Source organism: Mirounga leonina, unplaced genomic scaffold (assembly GCF_011800145.1).
Source record: "Mirounga leonina isolate KUSES-001 unplaced genomic scaffold, KU_Mleo_1.0 Mir_154, whole genome shotgun sequence".
Taxonomy (NCBI): domain Eukaryota; kingdom Metazoa; phylum Chordata; class Mammalia; order Carnivora; family Phocidae; genus Mirounga; species Mirounga leonina.
Genome location: NW_023270389.1, coordinates 23,488,496 through 23,508,977, shown reverse-complemented (window position 1 = coordinate 23,508,977; position 20,482 = coordinate 23,488,496). Strand labels below are relative to the sequence as shown.

Below are 20,482 nucleotides of genomic sequence, written 5' to 3'. Positions count from 1 at the left end.
CTGGTGTGTTCTTACTGTAGATCTTTTCTGTGTTTGGGTGATTCACACACACATGCATGCACACACTCTGTAACATGGAAGTACACTATTATGTATGAAAACCACTTCTATTTTGTGTCTATGTGCTGTCTAAGACCTAAACATCCTCTGCAAACAGCTTTGGGAAAGGTAAACAGAGCATGGAGAAGGTATATATATATATACTTGAAATTATTGGCAACAAATGACAAGCATCACTTTTACTTGCATTTTATTCTCAGATCTCATGTGAGAATCAGTCATATCACCATACTTTCACACAAAGGCTGAGAAATGTAGCCTTTAGCTGAAGAGTACCTTTCTGCACTCAACTCTATACCATGGAGAGGGGAGAGGAGTGTTGATAGAAAGCTTCAGCCAGTGCACATGGGATGGAAAGACTCTTAAAGTCCAGTCTCTTAGAGAGTAGGATTTAGTCTTCCCTGCAATATTCCTCACAGCTGCCTGTCTAACCTGGTACGAAGTATATCTAGTGTTTTGAAAGGAATCAGTTATTGAAAAATCTTCCTAATATATTGTCAAGACTCTACTATGCATCAGTATTGTGGTCTCCTTGGTTTTGGACACACACTAAATTTTATATGTCTTTGAGATGTGGGCCTAGTACCATACCTAGTACTCAGTTCTCAGTATTTGTTATGGTTAGGAGAGTTTTATCATTTCCACCCTGGTTTGGGGTATTATACTTTTGTTAATACAATATGAGCTGCAATTGTTTTCTTGGAGAACTATCAGTGTTCATCTTGAGTTTGTGAGTCAAAGGTCCTTTCATATAAATTATGCCCCACATATTTACCCCATGACATTCATGTATTTAGCAAATGCTTTATTCTTCTGGTTAACATATTCACCCCTGGACTTCTGCCTCAGCTGCTAAAGCTTCTCTGACATTTTTTAGCACTATGTTCTTACCTTTTGGAGAAGCCATAAATAAGCATGCTGTGAAAAGTGGCTGAGGCTACAGGTCACCGACTTCCTATATTTAATTTTTGCCGTAACTTCCATGGTTTGATATGGTTCTTCCAGTTTTCATAATGATGCTTCAAGAGTGGATTTTATCTATAAACCTAGTTCAGTCTGAAAAACCAAATCCCATACATTTTGTTTTTATGTTTGCTTTTGTTGTTTTATTTTTATAATGAACAAAAGTGAAGCTTATTTTATCTTCCAGGATTTTATAGTTAGTTCATGATTATTACTATATAAATATGTATGGCAAGGAAAGGAAGTAAAAATTGCCTAAAATATCAACGTCTGGAAATAAGTACCTACAGTACTTTGATGACCAATCTTTGTAAATTCTCTCTGTGTAAATATGTATACATAACATGCTCGTACTGATGTAGTTAGGTCAATATTCTAAGCATCATCTTTTCGATGACTTTTATCATTTTCATGTTTTTTTCTATTGTTGATCATGAGGCTACTTTAATTCTCTTCCACTTCCTTTCCTGCTACAGTAAAGATTCCTGTATAGATATTCTTTCCTTGTAATGCATTTTTGTCAGTGGGCTTGAAGCTGCATTTGGAATTATGGTCTGGTTGCCAGTTTGTTTTCTCTCTTCTTTGTTTTGGAGGTGATCTAGAAATGTGCAGATCAGATCCTACATTCTTTTTTCATGATAAGTTCATTTTATGAAGAAGAGTTGGGGCACTAGCTTTTTACTAGAATTGATACGTTATTCTTCTATATATTTATCCAGTTTGGTGGAAAAGATGACTTTCTGTTGGAGACCTCACTTCACACATGCAATTTATATATTACAGTTTTGCAGAAATGTTTTTTTAAAGACTTTTTAAAATTTATTTGACAGAGAGAGACACAGCGAGAGAGGACACACAAGCAGGGGGAGTGGGAGAGGGAGAAGCAGGCTTCCCTCTGAGCAGAGAGCCGGACGTGGGACTCAATCCCAGGACCCTGGGATCATGACCTGAGCCTAAGGCAGATGCTTGATGACTGAGCCACCCAGGTGCCCCATGCAGAAATGTTTTTTAAGGATTATGAAGCCTATTTCACATGACATGGCCTTGTCTAAGAAAAGGCTTTTCTTCAAAGTCTTATTTAAATTTAAATACCTGTAGTATTTTAAGACCTGTCAAAATAAAATAACATCCCAGTCCAAAGAAAATGCTGTTTGTTTGACAACTAGCTTTAGTGCCTCTATATTAAGTATTAATTTCTCTTTGAAAAAATGCTCTTAAACTTCTGATTCACAATTTATTTTATAATTTTTCAGAGATTGCTATTTACTTAATTATTTAGTAGTTTTTATAGCACATCATCTTTATCTATGAAAAATGTCCATATCCCTCTTCATTCTTACCCATCTTGTTGCTGAGAATATAAGAGATGTGTTTTGGAAAGGACAGTGTTGCTGAACTCATCGGCCATATTTTTGCCTTTATGGCACCATCCATTTGTTTATATTGAATGCCTAACTCACTATAGGTGTGTACTCATAAAGACATTGGGACTATAATGGTGAGTAAAATAGACATACTATTTCATCTTAGGAAAACTTGCAGTTTAATGAGAAGATAACTATTAAAGAAATACATATGCAAATAAAAGTAAAGTTACAACCAACATAGATGGCAGAAGAGGTGTGGTGAGTGACATTGCCTAAGAGATTAGTTGACTACATTGATCAAGTGGCTGCTTCAAGGAAGGTTTCCTTGAGAGTTGAGCTGAGAGTCTATGATAAGGGAAGAGATCATGTAGAAAAGGCAGAGATAGGAAGGATCATGTCACAATTGAGTAAGTTTAATAATGCCATTTAAGAGTTTTTGGTCTTTATTCTAACAGAAGTGTAGTGCCAATACACAGTGGGGTGATGTGATCTAAATCACATTTAGAAGGCATCTGTGTAGTTGTAATTTGGAGGAAAAATGTAGAAGGCAAAAAGAAGTTTAGGTTCCTAGTTGGTAGGCTTTTGCAAGGATCCCATTTGCAAAAAATGGTAGTTTAGTTGAGGTGGTTGTGGTAGTAGAGATGAAGAGAGGTAGATGCATTCTACAGATGTTTGGTGGGAAGAATTGAAAAGGTTTGATGACTAATGTATTAAATATTTGCAAATACAGGAGAGGAAAGAATCTACGATGATGCCTAAGTTTTTGGGTAACCAGACACGGTGGAATTTGGTGCCATTTGGTGAGAGGTGCAAAATGGAGAGGACCAGTTTTTTTTTTATTTTTTATTTTTTTATTTATTCATGAGAGACAGAGAGAGAGAGAGAGAGGCAGAGGGAGAAGCAGGCTCCCAAGGAGCAGAGAGCCCGATGCGGGACTTGATCCCAGGACCCTGGGATCATGACCTGAGCTGAAGGCAGACGCTTAACCATGTGAGCCACCCAGGCGCCCAGAGAGGACCAGTTTTTGAGAGAAAGGTCATAGGTTTGGTTTGGAGCAATTGAAGAGATCAGTTGTCCAGGTAGATGTGACATTCTGGAATTATACAGTACTTCAGTTTAAGATAATAGGTAGTTTCTTTGAATATTATTTTAAAGTTTACTATTTTTTTAAAACTAGAATTTTAGAAAGTTTATTGCTCTTTATTATTATTTAACATATTACCAAAAAGAAATAACTTAAAGATTTAAAAATACACTTGATATTTTATGGGACTCCTCTAATACTTCATAACTATAAAGAGCGACTAGGCTTTGTTCTGTCCTGTTATTTTTTTTATTTGCAATTTTTGGGCAGCATAATGTAACTATTCTCATTGTTTCATGAGTAGATTATATTGCTGTGAATGATCTCTCATTTGAATCAGCTGTATGCAAAATAATGTAGACAATGGTAGGGTATAAAGAATTAAAAATTATAACTAGTGGGGGCACCTGGCTGGCTCAGTCAGGAGAGCATGTGACTTAATCTTGGGGTAGTAGGTTCAACCTTATGTTGGGTGTGGAGCGTATTTAAAAAAAAATTATAACTAGTTGCTACATTAGAAGTGTATGGTGTTTTTTTGCAGAGTAGAAATAATTTTTAACATCAGGGATGATATGATTTTTAGGAGATATTTAAGGACAGTCACTCTGTTCTGCATAATGTTTTATGCTAACCTTAGTACGGATTTTCTTGGTAGTATAATGTTTTATACAAACCTGAATCTGAAATATTAATGTGCTCTATGAGTTACTCACTTTATTCTATTTATACTGTTGACTTTGTATTGCCAAAATATTAGCAGTGTTAAAAATAATGAAATCTTTGAGTTTATGGAAGACCTTTAAGTGACTTTTCAGTGGAGAATTGACATGTAAATGGTTTGAAGTTTTCCTGTCTTGCCATAATCACTCTTTAGATAAGGGCCCATTATCTTTTCTTTCCTTATTAACATGAGAATAAAAACAAAATTAGAAAAGGTTTAGAAATAAACCATTTTCTATTCCTGGAATAGAAGTGGATATTATCAAAAAGAAAACTGAAACAATATAAAGCTTTTCTAATTTCAATTTTGATATTTTATTGCCTTTTAAGGCAGCATTATTTAAATATTTCCAACTTCAGTTGAAATTTTAAAATGAATGCTTTTTTCATGTTTTTAAAAACTAATATTTTTTTTTATAGGTCTCATATCTTTTGGGTGAACAGAAGTCTACCTTTATGGGGCTTACAGGTTATGTACAATTTTGTTTTACCCCTCTATTTCTGGATTTGTTCTTATTTCATAGATGAGTACTATTGGAGAGAAAACTGTTGATATTAAAAATGAGTTTGTTTTATTGCTTATTAATCTTGATGCATGTCTTAGACAACTGTTTTTTTCCCCCTATCTTCATGTTTGCCTGAGCCCTGCATTCTACTTTTTGAGAATTTCCTTCTGATCAGGATTAGACTTCAGAAAGCTTTTGAGGGTGTGGAGAAAAAAAGAGTAAACCAGTGTGTTAAGGCACCACAAGTTCCCCAAATGACTCTAGGTATTCATCTTATGTAATCCTTGAAAAATTAATCAAAAGCCCATAACCATGTTTGCTCTTTTACTATATCTGCAGTGTCTGGAACATGGTAGAATCTCAATAAATAATTATTAAATGCATTAAACAAGTGAATGAATGGCTCATATTACCAAGAGCAAGAGCTTGGTCCCTAAACAGATAATTTTGTAAATAAAACAAAAAGTATGTTCTGGCATAAAAGGAGTCCTGAGGAAAGAGTAAGAAAATATGAGAGGGAACATGTCTGAATTATATTGTTGGGGTGTTCCCTAGAGTCCTCTATACCTCTTCTTTGCTCCTTTTTCTGTTGAATTTTATGCCCAGCAAACTTTTTACATGTTCCTATCTCTACTCCTGTCTCTCTCTTACAGATACTTTTTATTTTGTTATTTTTCAAAAGTAAGTTATTTAAAGAATACAGTCACTAAGATAAAAAGGTCAAAAGTTACTGCTTGGAAGACAGTTGAATCATGGAAGTAATGGAAAGACTCTAAAACTGACTGTTTATAAAAAGCCTTTAAAATACTTTAAAATCAAGTGTTTGGTTTGTTTTTTAAAGTCATGAGGATTGTGAAGTCTGTACATTTTAAATGTTATAACGGATTATTTTAATTATGTATGCATTGTAATCATAACAATGAAATCAAGTTTTTACTATGTCTGGATATTTCATACTTTTTTGAAGTCAAGTTGCATTTAATTTTTTTATACTGATTTGCATTGCAATGTTGTTAATTACAAATACCCTTTCAAATATTTAAGTGTTCACAAAAAATGCAGTCTTTTAATTTCTAGCTTGATTCCTATATTATTTTTCAGTGAGATACACATTTAAAGTAAGTTAATATTTTTAAGAATAGTCATATATCGCCTTGAAATACATTTTGATCTATTCAAATTGGTTTTATCTGATAATGATATTTTACAATAATAATAATGTTCATTTTCAAATAGGATTTTGAGTAATCCATGCTACAAATGTTCTAGAGACCCTCTAACCCTACTTATAGAAAAAAAGCATGAATGATTATGATTTAAATGACTTGTGGAGAACATCTAAGAGGTGTGCATTTTATATCAGAACAATGCCTGGCTTCCATATGTACTTCTGAACATATTTTAGTTATATTGCCATGCATTCATATGCTTCTTTATTGTCCTTCTGTTTTAATATTCACTTGAGTCAAAGTTTTCATTCCAACAGGAGTTAAAATTTAAAATTCCAGGGTATCTGCCTTTCTTATGTGATTGTCTTAAGTCTCAAAATCTGTAAACAAATATATTTGTTATCTATAGAGTCATTTCTTGTTTATGCTTGCTTATTTTGCTTCTATTCACCTACCCCAAAGTGCTGAGAGTACTTAATACAAAATAATTTGGATATTTTTTCTAGTTACCTTTTCTGTTGCAATCATAGCTTTTTGGTAGTTCAGCAGCAGAAATTGTATATATATTAGCAAATGTAGAGAAAGTGGAAGCTTGTCTAGGACATGCTCTTCCAGCTGTGAAAGAGGAATTGTTTATGAAGTCCATTCAAATAAAATCTCAAAGTATCTGGAAGTGTTGACCTGGACTATTTTGTTTAGTGTTAAGGATGTTGCTGTTTCATTTTGTTTGAGGCAGGTGAGAGAGAGAATGTATCTCTCAACTCGAAGCTTCCATTCTTTTATTTTCTGAAAGGAACTGCTGTCTTTGGTAGATGTTCTAGAGGTGGTGGAGCTGTTGTTGGGAGAGGGTAGTATTTGTGCTGGGGCAGCTATGTGTGATTGTGCATATTAGGAACATACACAAAAGAACATTCTCTACATATCATATAAACTCCAGCCAGTCTGACTATTCTAATCCCACATTTATATTTGAGATAATAAAAAATATTTATTAAGGAGTATTAGAAATATAAAACTAACTTGTAGAGCAAACTGCCACCTGTATAGAGAGGTTACAGTGCCACATAATACCTCCTTATATGTATATCTGTATATTATACAAATATATACATACATAGACACATATATGTACATAAAGTTAATAGTTTTATAATCATGAATATATTTTTAAAATTCTGTTGCATTTTCTCATTGAGGTACAATTTTTTTTCAGGTTTCAGTGGCATTGATAAGTTTATTTGAAACAATACTACTTGGTTATCTCAGTTATAAGGTAAGTTATTTTAATTAGAAGTTTTTGGCTGACAGAACACATTACTAGCATTAACCCAGTATTCCTCTATTTATAATTTATACTCTGGGGTAAAGCAAGTCCTTCTTAAACTTCTTTAATTATTTTGGGCCTCTGTGGTATGTGATAAAAATCTGTAGTTGTATAGTAATGTTTGCCTGGGTGGCTTAAAAATATTTCACTAATTCCTGTGGGTTAACTTACCTATGATATACATGCTTATGTGAGGCAAGCAAATGGAATGATCTTGCTTTTAATTGTTCTTAACCTCTTTTCCTGATCTGTACAAAAAACATTGAGGGAGCAAAAACATATCTGTTAGGAATTATTTTAATGGATTATTTAATCTTTGGTGAGACTTTGTCTGGCTAACACAATTTAACAAATATTTATTGAGTCTGTATTTGATGAAGAGCCCCATACTGTGCATTGTTCTTTTCTCAATGAGTTTCCATCTAGAAAGGGGGATAAGCAAGAGAAAATTATGCAGATAATAATAATACAAAACAGAACAGTAGGTACTTCCAGTGAGGTGCAAATCATGTCCCATGGGGGTAGAGAGATGTCATATCATAGGATGAAAATACTTGACTGATTTAAGCAGAGCAGAGTCCTTGAATCAGTGATTTCAATAAGGAAAGATGAAAAGATAAGACATTAGGGATTTATAGAATTAACAAAGGCATAAAAAAAGTCATGTGTATATAAAATTGGAAGAATAATAAATATTTAAGTTTGGGCAGAATTTTGGGGGGCATCTGAAAAAATATTGGTTGGGAAAATTTGGCACAGTATTGTGAGGGCCTTGTATAGCAACATATAATGGGAATTTGATGGAGGATGTTGAACATGAGAGTTCTATAATTGTAATTAAGTTTTAGTATTAGTTCAGAACATCTGTGCAGCACAGGTCAGAGAGACATCATACTGAGAGCCATGTGCTAAATTAAGACACAATTACAGAAAGGAAAACTGGGAGTGAGTTTTTGGCTGGGTGAATGGAATAGACAGAGTTGACACAAGATGAAATATAAAGGTAGAAACTAAAGAAATCATCACCTGATTTGTTGAGAAAGTTGAGGAAAAGGCAAAGGCAAATATCACTTCAACATTTTCTAAATTCACATGACTGGGAACATGGCAGTAAAACTAAGAAACATTATATCAAGAAAAAATCAGATTGGGGTCAGGATAGATAGAATAATGGAAATGGATTTGGAAATAATGAATTTGAGGTGCTTATGGATAGATAGGTAGACATGACATGTGGACAACTAAAAATGAGAATCTGGAACATGCAGGGAAGAGAGATTTAAGATGTGGAGGTCATTTTCACAGAGATGGTGGAGGAAGCATGCAAGTCTATTAAGTGTGGGATAATAGCCAAGGGAGAAGCTAAGGCCCATTTGATGGAGATGCTTATATTGTGGTTGTTGGAAGAAAGACAGAGTAATCAGAGAAGACAGAGACATAGAAAAGAAGGGTAGAAAGACTTTGGAATGGCTATCATATCCATCACTAACCTTCAGTTTATGTTGTCGGCATTTACTATATCAACAAGTGTACTCAAGGTTATGTTTTTGGAGAACTCTTATTTAGCATATCAACTTCTTTCTCACTTTTTAAGACATAGGGTTTTTTTTTTTAAGATTTTATTTATTTATTTGACAGAGAGAGACACAGAGAGAGGGAACACAAGCAGGGGAGTGGGAGAGGGAGAAGCAGGCTTCCCGCTGAACAGAGAGCCCGATGTGGGGCTTGATCCCAGGACCCTGGGACTATGACCTGAGCTGAAGGCAGATGCTTAATGACTGAGCTACCCAGGCACCCCAGACATAGGGTTTTGAAGATAACATTTCTTAGACTACTTTTAATCCTAAATTTAGAGCAAGAAATCTTTACAAACTCACCTTTTCCGCTGGGTTTATTAAAAAAAAAAATCTCCTTAACTCCATCTGAAGAAAATAATGCTAATATCTAATGAGGTGAGATTGATGAATTAGAAAGTATAGAAAGAAAAGAATGTGGGCTTTCCAAAAAATATAGATGGGTTGATTTAATATTTGTGAGAAAAAAATAGGATGTTAGAAATTCTAAGGAAGAGATGTGTTATCTGAAAGGCTGAAAGGGTTGGAACTACAAGTTTATTAAGGAGCTTGAGAAGAGGCTATTGAATTTAGAGTTTAGGAGATCATTTGCTATTCACTTGTAAGAAACCAATTTCAGTGGTGTACAATTGGGAGTAAAAGTGTTAAATGAAGAATGTTGATTGACTGGGGTAGGGTCACTACCCTAGAAGTGGTCTAATGAGGCAGAGAAGATTGACCAATGATGGAAAAAAATTTGCATCCTTTGCAGAAAGTAGGTAGAGGGGACTAAGAAAAATGATAGATGAAGCAAGTTTTATACAAAATAATAAGTTGGAGTAGGAACCTGAGGTCTACTGATTTGCTTTGGATACATTCCATTCTTTTCTGAGAGCATAGAAGATGGAAAATTGTGCATGAAAGAATATTTTGAAGCTAGAGAAGAGAAGTTGAAAGACCTTACATGTAGGTAGTCACTCATCCTTATATTACCTAGGAAGTACTCACTCAGTGATGAACAGTATAGACTAATATGTTGAGGAAGATCTTTTAATGATTTATGAGTTTATCTCTTCATTGAAATAGGTGCTCAATTAATGTATATAGATTGACAAATCTAGATTTTGGATACCTAGAAGAGCGAAATAATAATCAAGTGAATTAATATCCAAGATTTTATCTTCTAAGTTACTTAGTATTCAAGTAGGTGATGAAAGTTGAAAGTAATAAAAACAAAATGACATGCTAAAAAATTAGGCACGTGGGTGTTTTTGGTAAATAATTAAATCTCTTCCACTAGTACAAGAGTGTGTATAGATATTTAAGAGGTCAAAATATTAATCTGCATTTTTGAGTGTATTTGCTTTAAATTCTAGCCAAAAAGTAATATGAAATTAACTTTGGTGCTTAGTGGAACTCTTAGCCCTAATTTAAAAATCATTTAAAAAACACAGATTCAAGAAAATTTTCTTGTAATCATATGATATTGACATTTGTAATTAATTACTTCCTGCCATTTATAAAACAAGAGCAAAGCATTATGAGACCTAGTAGCATTATAAGAGCTAGATGATATATAATATTTCCATTCTGACCTTCATAAACATTAATGGCTTAGATGGAGGAGAGGTAGATGGTAGTTGAGTTTGTGTTTCAAAGGAAACAAAGGATATAACGGAATTATGTGACATTGGAAGGATAGGTTTCTGGTAATTACCTTCTTTTTCCTCTCATAAATTCAGTCAAACTCATGGACTCTTTTGACCCACTCCAATAGACTGCTGGATAAAATATTTGGAATGAATAAATTAAATAATTGATAACTTTTTATGGCCTATAATTAAGGCAAATTTGGATAGCAGGAACTCAACTGAGCTCCTCCTCTCAAATTAGATTTTTTTTTTTCAAATTAGATTTTTAAGAAAAATTATAGAGAGGTAAGCAGAAATGGATATTGCATTAGCAACTGTATATATCCCTAATATTGTTCTTTGATATGTTAAGTTCTGAACTATCAACATAATAGCAAATCAATATTTATATTTGTTTACATATATGTACAGATAATGTGCATATTTGTATGTATTATATACATATATGTACAATATTTAAAAACAAATTTAATACAGTATTCTATAAGCACTTTATAATTCTTGAAATTAAACATTCTAAAATAAGTGTGATGACTTCATCCTTAACTAAACAGCTTAAACTATTGTGGAGACTGCAGGTTTTGAAAAACAAAGACTGATGAATAAAACCTAAATAAGCAAAAACTCTATAAAGTGCATGTTGAGGTTAGCAGATAATGATTTAAAAATCCCTGACATCAACTTATTTAGTCCTCTATCCTACAGAAGTGCAGGTCTGTACTTAAATCATCATTCCATTCATGTTTATAGCTACTTGGCAGAACAACCATGGGATCGCCCAGCAGTAAAGTTCTTATTCTTCTGTTACCATAAATACCCTCTATGTCTTTATCAACTGCTTTCAAAATAGAACTCTATTTATACACACACATTCATTAAATCAAAAGGAAACGAAAACAAACTCCAGCATAATTTCCAAAATTCTGCAAACAAAAATCCAACATACCTAGAAGGCTTCTGTTAAATCTACAGTTCTTTTTTTCTATAATCACTTTATAAAAAGCAACAGTTTTGAAATTTTAACACCATGATGGGCTCCTTTCTGGCAAAGAACAAAGGATTTGACTAGGACTCCTAGATACTCCTAGATCCTGGTGTTTCTTTTTTTTTTTTTTTCCTAAGATTTTATTTTAGAGAGAGATTGTGACTGAGAGCAGGACTAGGGGCAGAGGGGGAGGGAGAGGGACAAGCAGACTCCGCACAGAGCCCCATGACCCTGAGGTCGTGACCCAAGCCAGCGGAAATCAAGTCAGTAGCTTAATGGACTGAGCCACCTAGGTGTTCCAATACTGGTGATTCTGCTTACAAAGCCATGGAAATGGTGAATCTAATTATTGTTCAGTTTACATTTAGCTATACAAAATAAGACTGCCTTAGGGATACTAAACTATTTTAAATTCACTAAAGAAAATAAGTTATCAGCCTTTTTAGTTACATATTTACATACAGGTATTTTTAATATTGAAGAAGAAAGTGTTTTTAAAAAGTCCCAGGGTACATCTTAGTCTAACAACAATATTACCATACATCTTATAATTTTTAAGTGCATTTTGGAGGTACATACGTAATTGTACAGTTATAAACTTCCATTTTTATTTATGATAAAAATAAAAGCCTGATACATTTTAGAAAGTTACCCATTTTCCTGCATTTTTATTGATTAAGGAAAGTTATGTCCATAACAAATGTTGTAAAATGGTTGGATTAATTTATTTATACTTTATTGAATTCTGTAAGAGAAACGTAGTTCTACACACTCAGAACAGATAAAGCTACCTAAAAAATTTATTTTCTTTAAGATTTTATTTATTTGACAGAGAGAGTGAGAAAGCACAACCAGGGGGAGCAATAGAGGCAGAAACGCTGAGCAGGGAGTCTGGCATGGGGATCCATCGCAGGACCCTGGGATCATGACCTGAGCCAAAGGCAGGGACCCAACCAACTGAGCCAACCCACTGAGCCACCACCCCAGAAATTTCTTTTTCTTTAGGAAGTTACCTGTTGGGGGTGCCTGGCTGACTCAGTCGATAGAATATGTGACTTTTAATCTCAGAATCATGAATTCAAGCCCCACTTTGGGCATGGAGCTTAATGAAGAATGAATGAATGAATGAATGAATGAATAAATAAATAAATAAATAAATACCCTTTTGAAAAAAGCCATGCCTTTTATCTCCTTTGTGAAAATAAGATGAAATGAAATAAGTATTTAACATAATTTTGAAGGGCACTTTGGATTTATTTTATGCTTCTCTATAATGCCTTCTACGGGTACATGCTGTTTTCCTCATGATAATTGTTTTTATCATGTGGATTTATATAATGTAGGCTCATAGTTACTCCCTAACACTCAGTGGAACTTATGAATACTTTCTATGTTTATTTTTCACTAGCTAATTTTAGGGGAGATATTTATTAATGTATCTTTAAGTTCAGGAGACAACCTGAGATCTTAGAATCAAATGTAATGAATACAATAAGAAGATATTCATTTATTTTTAGCAATGAGTATATTGCCTCATTGTATAATTTTAGATAATGAAAATTAGCCCTCAGTGGGAAGTTTATTCATTTTCAGGGGATTGGCACATTAGGTGTACCTTTAGAAAAAAAAAAATCCAGATGATATGGTAGGTGAATTGGAATGGGGCAAGAATGAAAGGAAGGAGACCAGCTAGGAGCCTCAACCAGGTCAAAGAGTGGGAATGAGGTAGAATGAGAAGGAGGGAAACTCAAGATCTATTTATGATTCAGAAGATTTTTTTTTTAAAGATCTTATTTGAGAAAGAGAGAGCATGTGCACAAGTCAGGGAAGGGGGAGAGGAAGAGGGACAAGCAGACTCCCCACTGAGCAGGGAGCCCAACACGGGGCTCCAACCCAGGAGCCAGGGATCATGACTTGAGCCTAAGGCAGATGCTTAACCAACTGAGCCACCCAGGGATCCCATGAATTAGGAGATCTTATTGACCAGTTATCCTTAGGTATCTGGTAGAAGGAAGATGTGAATAGTTTCTCCAGGATTTTTGGTTTGTGTTGCTGGGGAACCAACCAGGCAAAAATCATAAATTATACTTTTTGACATAATCCACACAAGGTGCCTTTGAGGCATTTGCGTGAAGCAATGCATTAGGTACTGGAGATGAAACAGAATCTCAGAGATGCAATACTGATCTGGACTAGAGATACAGCATTGGAAGTCATTGGTTTATTATTGATGATAAGTTGAAGTTGGAACATAGATGAAATTACCTGAGATGGGTATGTAGCCAAGTACTCCTAAAATGCTTTCCTGCAGAAACTTTCTACTTGAACTCTGTGGTTACAAGTGAAACAACTTATATGTAACCATATTCAGATAGGCTTAAAACAATAAAATTCTTTTAAGTGTTTCCATTTGGATTCAATAGAAAAATGTAAATACTTAAGTTCAAAAACAAAATAATTATACCAAGAAGGGGGAAAGTATGTATAAAATATTTGGAAGTTTAATTTACTCATTATTTTTTTTAAGATTTTATTTATTTATTTGAGAGAGGGAGAGAGAGAGAGAGCACAAGCAGGGGGAATGGCAGGCAGAGGCAGAGGGAGAAGCAGGCTGCCCACTGAGCAGGGAGCCCGACACCGGGCGATCCCAGGACCCTGGGATCATGACCTGAGCCGAAGGCAGACGCTTAACCAACTGAGCCATCCAGGCGCCCCTAATTTACTCATTAACATACTTCTTGAGCCCTAACAGGCATAGAAACAAGCAGGTCTATAAAACATTATAAACACTTGTCCAGGAGATTAGTGGTGAAGGCATGGGGAGTGGGGTGTTCCAAGCAGCGGGAGAAGTGTGAGCAAAGTTATAAAAGTATGAAATAGCCTGCTCAGAGAACTGTATAAAATTCAGTATGGATGAATCTGTGGCTGAATTCAAGATGGAAACAGAAGTATAGTAGGTACAAACCAAACCAGTAACCAGAGTCCAGATTATGAGCCTTCATATAATCTGAAGAGTAGTTTGGATGTCATTATGTTGGCAATGGCATTTTGGAAAGAACTTTTTTGCTTTATTATAGAAGATAAATCAGAAATTAACCAAATTAAGTCAGATACCAGTTATGAGACTCTTTTAATTGTTTGAGAAAAAAATCATGAAATAAAGTTGATGTATTACAAATGGAAATGAAGAGAGTTATCAGAGATATATGATGTTTTTGTTTACTATGAATTAAATTTGTCCAGTGTCTCACAGCAAAGAAAACTAATATTAATCTTGCTCTGCATTAATAGAGATATCCTGCCATATCATCAGTGGTAACTGTTTCCAGACTGTTCCTTCTCTGGCTGGTCACATCAGTCTCTTTCCTAGGAACAATCATTGACACCAAAGAGAGAGGTACAGTCACCAGTAAAAACACACCAAGGACAGAATAAGCCAAATGTTAAGCCTTCTGGAAACTGAGTCATGTAAAAAAACTGGTGAATGAAATGGGAATATTAACTTGCACACGCACACACGCATGCACACACACACACAATCAGTTACAACTGCTTTATCGAACAAGCTTGACTCAGTGCAAGTAGGAAAGGCCTTTAGTCCCCCAACCCTTTTTTTTTTTATTCTTATGTTAATCCCCATACATTACATCATTAGTTTTAGATGAAGTGTTCCATGATTCATTGTTTGTGCATAACACCCAGTGCTCCATGCAGAATGTGCCCTCCTCAATACCCACCACCAGGCTAACCCATCCTCCCACCCCCCTCCCCTCTAGAACCCTGTTAGTTTTTTAGAGTCCATCATCTCTCATGGTTCGTCTACCCCTCCGATTTCCCCTGCTTCATTCTTCCCCTCCCGCTACCTTCTTCTTCTTTTTTTTTTTTAAAGATTTTATTTCCCCAACACTTTTCCAAATGCACACATCCTCTTGATCCGTGCTGATCAGATGATATGTTGTAAAGGTCCCAGAACTTTTGTAGTCTCTCCAATCACAAGGCAAATTTCAGTTTAGTATTTAGGAAACTATGCTCAATATATATAAACATTTAAAATTTTCATCCACTTTAATACTTCAGCTTCTCCTCAGCTCAGACCTGCATGAGACGGGGAATCATTGTGAGGTTATCTGTTATTCCCACTTCCTCTCTTACTTGATGCTGCTGATTCTGGTTCCTTCGGGGCTGAGGAGGCACAGGGAGTGAGGTGAAGTCAGCCTTTGGGATGAAGGTGCCTGATAGCACAAGTGTGGTCTGGTGTTGGTTTGTTCTGCATGGCAAATACAAGTAGGGCTTTTGCGGTCTTCTGCAGGCTTTTGACTGAAGCTCCTTGGATGCCTCAGTGCCCCTGACTGGCCGCTAGGGCTCTGACCCAAGCCCTGACACTCTGAGGTCCACCATTTGTTGAGGTCTTGTTTCCCCTTCAGGTACACAGCCATCCTGAGTGTAAACTCCTTTAAAATGGCCATAGATTTTATTCTTTAGAGTCTATGTCTCGTTCCCAGAAAACAAGTACCTTTGTCTTAGAATTGGCATCATTGTGGCTGGCTCTCATTTCAACCCTCTGTTCTTGTTGCACTGTTGTCTCTTCATGTTTAGATGTTTTGGGCATGAGCCAAATACAGCCTCTACATGTGAGCCAAGCTCCCCAAGTGGTTCTCTTGATCCCTTCTCACTTAGCCTGAAGTGATGAGAGAAGCACCCAAGCGCCACTAACATCCCTGTATGGAGACCTTCTCTTTGCTTCCATTTTTTTTCTACCTGCTCCCCCTACCACTTTCTGTACAACCTGGAGACGGTGATGAATGAAATACAGTAAAACTTGTTACTTAATATTTGAGTACATGGACATTAGCCAGTATAGAACCTTGCTTTGTGATGTGGTAGTATCTTATATTACTGTGATGTTTTAAGCCTTTGGGACCTCAAGGAAATATTAAGAAAGGCTCCTAACTTTGAAACCACTGTTATAAAATAATTGGAAAATACAGGGACCCAGATTTCAAATTACCTTTCTGATATGGAGATCTCTTCATAGAAGAATAAGCTGCTTTAGGAAGTCCTGAGTTTTTTTTCCCCCCATTGGACACCATTTAAGAAAGTGTCAGTGATTAACCTGTTTATATCGGGGCAGCGTCATGGTTGTGTTGTATGCATTTGCACAAGGCTATACATTTAGAAGGGCCTGTGCTTATTTTAATATTCTTCTCTCACCTTCTGTAAATTGTTAATAATTTGTTAATAGGAAGCCCGGAATTTTCATTTTGCACTAGGACACAAAAATTATGTCACCAGTTTTGATGAATACTGTTGTACTATGTGGGTTGGGAGATTAGAATCTAGATGCTTGAAAAAGCCCTTTAAGTTTTAACATAAAAACAATGTTAATACTAATGAACATTAACAAGTGTATGTATTTATAAGCTATTTAATATCCTTTACAGTTTTTGTGAATATAACTCATATAGTAAAAAAATTAAGATTGAATCACTTTTTTACTGATTCTGCAGCTTCTTTAATATGTGTATCTTTACTTGTAACTTTTCTTCCATGAAATATTATATGATCAAAATGTGTTGTGTACAATATTCAAGACTTACTATAAATGTTTGCTTTACTTAAACTTACCAAAATATTGAGGGAGTACAATTACATTTAGAAAAATAATCTTTAAAAGTCATTGCTACATTTTTATATAATGATTTGGTATTCGGTTAATGTAAGCATCCTTGCTAGAGAAATTCTGAGTGCTGTCTTTTTCCCCCTTTAATGGGATTCAGTATAATTGACTTTCATTTTTATTTATTCTTTCTTGGAAGGGAAACATCTGGGAACAGATTTTACGAATACCCTTCATCTTGGAAATAATTAATGCGGTTCCCTTCATTATCTCAGTAAGTCCTAAAAGCATCTTTAAAATAACTAATTTTGTCATTAGACTTAAGTCTTTAAATCTAAATACTAATAAATACTATACTAGCTCCAATAAATCATTTTAGGCTTCGGTAAGGATCATGGTATTAAAAATAAAGAGTAAAATCAGTTGGATAACTAGATTATGGAATTAAATGAAAACTAGTGAGATTTAGTGCAATAGCAAAATAAAATACTTTTTTAGACATATATGTTCTAGATGTGCCATGTGAATAGGTGTTGATATTATCTAGACAGAGTAGAAATTAATCACTCCATTTCTTGTGTATATTGTGAAATTAAAAAAAATAGAAACTAACAAAAAGCAGAATCAGACCTATAAATACAGAGAACTGACGGTTGCCAGAGGGGAGAGAGTGGGGGGTTGGGCAAACTGGGTGAAAGGGAAGGGATACAGGCTTCCAGTTATGGAATGAATGTCATGGGAATAAAAGGCATAGCATAAGGAATACAATTAATGATATAGTAGTGATATCATAGGACAGGTGGTACTACCCTTGTGGATAACAGCATAATGTATAAACTTGTGAAATCACTAAGTTGTACCCTGAAACTCATAGAACATTGTGTGTCACCTATACTCAAATGAAAAAAAATAGAAACCAAGTATTGATAAGAGTTTCTCATACTGAGCATATATTTATTTCTAGCTTAAACACAATATTTACTAAGTCTGATTCTCCCATTAATAAGAAAGTTGCCAACAGCCAGATAATTAGCAATTTGTTTTTTTATCAAGGTACTGTGGAATACCAATTTTACAATGATCCTGCTCAATTGCAGCCCCATAAATATGTAACAAGCACTTTGCCATTGCAAAATTAGGCTTTAATCTCTATCTCATAGATTTATAAAAATGTCTGTTGGGGATATGCTTTCTAACACTTCATTTGAATTTTATTTGGAAAATTATGGAAATAAGCAAATATTATCTCAAGTGGTTGCTTACTTCTGACAATTATTTTAATTTAAATGATTTATCTACAGGAACGACTGGAACTAGATTAAATGACAGGCTAACTACATATAATCCAATTGAATATGGTTCCCAGTGTCACTTAAAATGTTTGAATCTGAAGAGAGTAAGTGGTAATGTTGTGAAAAGGGAAAGCCTTCTCTCCTTATTCCTATGTTCCCCCTCCAGTTGTAGGGAAGAAAGAGGTGATCTCTATTATAAACCGTTACACTGAAAGAATTAATGATAGAATTACCATAGTTATAGGTGACATTAGCAGGAGCTCATTTTTTCCTTTCTGCTTCTACAATAATTTCCCAAGGAATTTTTTCCTAAGTAAGAATTAGAACAATGAATGAAAAGATTGGATCTTCTCCTTGCATTTCATTAATGAGTTTAAAGTATTTGTCACATGTATTAAAAATTATATTGTCTTTATTAACTTATTTTTTTGTTTTACATGTTAATCTGCTGGATATGATTTTTGCTTTGAGATAAAAGTTTAGTTTTGGTTTGTTTTTCAGATCTTTTGGCCTTCCTTAAGGAATCTATTTGTCCCCGTCTTTCTAAACTGTTGGCTTGCCAAACATGCCTTGGAAAATATGATTGTAAGTATGAAAGAATGAAGTGCCAATACAAAGTATTTTCAACCTTCCATTATTTCTTACATACTTTCAGTGCTTATATTAAACACAGAGAGAAGATGATTTGAGGTCTTAGTTTTGTACTTCCTCATTTTTCTTTCACCCATGAAATATAAACTCATACTATTGTGATTTATTTAGGTATAAATAAATTTCTGAATGGTTCATTTTTAAAAGAGATAAATTTATTTTATTTTAAATTAATAAATTTCTTTTAAATTAATTTAGTATCCCAATAAATAGTTTCATTTAAATATTCGTAATAACGGAAGAGTTTTGGTAAAATACTGTCAAAGCGATGTCAATATTAATATTGACGTTAATAGACCTTAAGTCTGCTTGCATCCTAATTCAGAATGAAAACTTTCTGGGCTAAATTAACTTGGCCCTTATTGTCAAGTCACCACCTTTGTAAGGCCCTATGACCTAGTAAACAAAGATAGTTCAGATTTTCTTTTTTAAAAATTAAATTAAATTAAATTTTATTATGTTATGTTAGTCACCATACAGTACATCATTAGTTTTTGATGTAGTGATCCACGATTCATTCTTTTCGTATAACACCCAGTGCTCCATGCAGTACATGCCCTCCTTAATACCCACCACTGGGCTAACCCATCCCCCCACCCCCCTCCCCTCTAAAACCCTCATTTGTTTCTTGGAGTCCATAGTCTCATGGTTCATCTCCACCTCCGATTCCCCCCCTTCATTTTTCCCTTCCTTCTTCTAATGTCCTCCATGCTATTCCTTATGTTCCACAAGTAAGTGAAACCATATGATAATTGACTTTCTCTGCTTGACGTATTTTACTTAGCATAATCTACTCCAGTCCCATCCATGTTGATGTAAAAGTTGGGTATTCATCCTTTCTGATGGTTGAGTAATATTCCATTGTATATATGGACCACATCTTCTTTATCCATTCATCTGTTGAAGGGCATCTCGGCTCTTTCCACAGTTTGACTATTGCGGACATTGCTGCTATGAATATTGGGTTGCATATGGCCCTTCTTTTCACTACATCTGTGTCTTTGGGGTAAATACCCAGTAGTGCAATTGCTGGGTCATAGGGTAGGTCTATTTTTAATTTTTTGAGGCACCTCCACACTGTTTTCCAAAGTGGCTGTACCAACTTGCATTCCCACCAACAGTATAAGAGGGTTCCCCTTTCTCCACAACCTCTCCAACATTTGTTGTTTCTTGTCTTGTCAATTTTTGCCATTCTAACTGGTGTAAGGTGGTATCTCAATGTGATTTTGATTTGAATTTCCCTGATGGCTAATGATGATGAACATTTTTTCATGTGTCTGTTAGCCATTTGTATGTCTTCTTTGGAGAAGTGTCTGTTCATGTCTTTTCCCCATTTTTTGACTTGATTATTTGTTTTTTGGGTGTTGAGTTTGAGAAGTTCTTTATAGATCTTGGAAATCAGCGCTTTGTCTGTAGTGTCATTTGCAAATATCTTCTCCCATTCTGTGGGTTGCCTCTTTGTTTTGTTGACTGTTTCCTTTGCTGTGCAGAAGCTTTTTATCTTGATGAAGTCCCAAAAGTTCATTTTTGCTTTTGCTT

At 34.8% G+C, this 20,482-nt stretch overlaps 1 protein-coding gene across 2 annotated transcripts in view; it reads left to right on the top strand.

Moving 5' to 3' along the window:
- Nucleotides 1-20,482, top strand: part of KCNT2 (potassium sodium-activated channel subfamily T member 2) — a 379,267-nt gene that overhangs the window by 124,572 nt on the left and 234,213 nt on the right. For both annotated transcript variants that reach the window (XM_035010164.1, XM_035010163.1), the window contains exons 4-7: nucleotides 4,615-4,663; nucleotides 7,083-7,142; nucleotides 17,200-17,274; nucleotides 18,794-18,877. In XM_035010164.1, coding sequence (XP_034866055.1) covers nucleotides 4,615-4,663; nucleotides 7,083-7,142; nucleotides 17,200-17,274; nucleotides 18,794-18,877 — 268 coding nt within the window. The remainder of the gene's footprint in view (nucleotides 1-4,614; nucleotides 4,664-7,082; nucleotides 7,143-17,199; nucleotides 17,275-18,793; nucleotides 18,878-20,482) is intronic.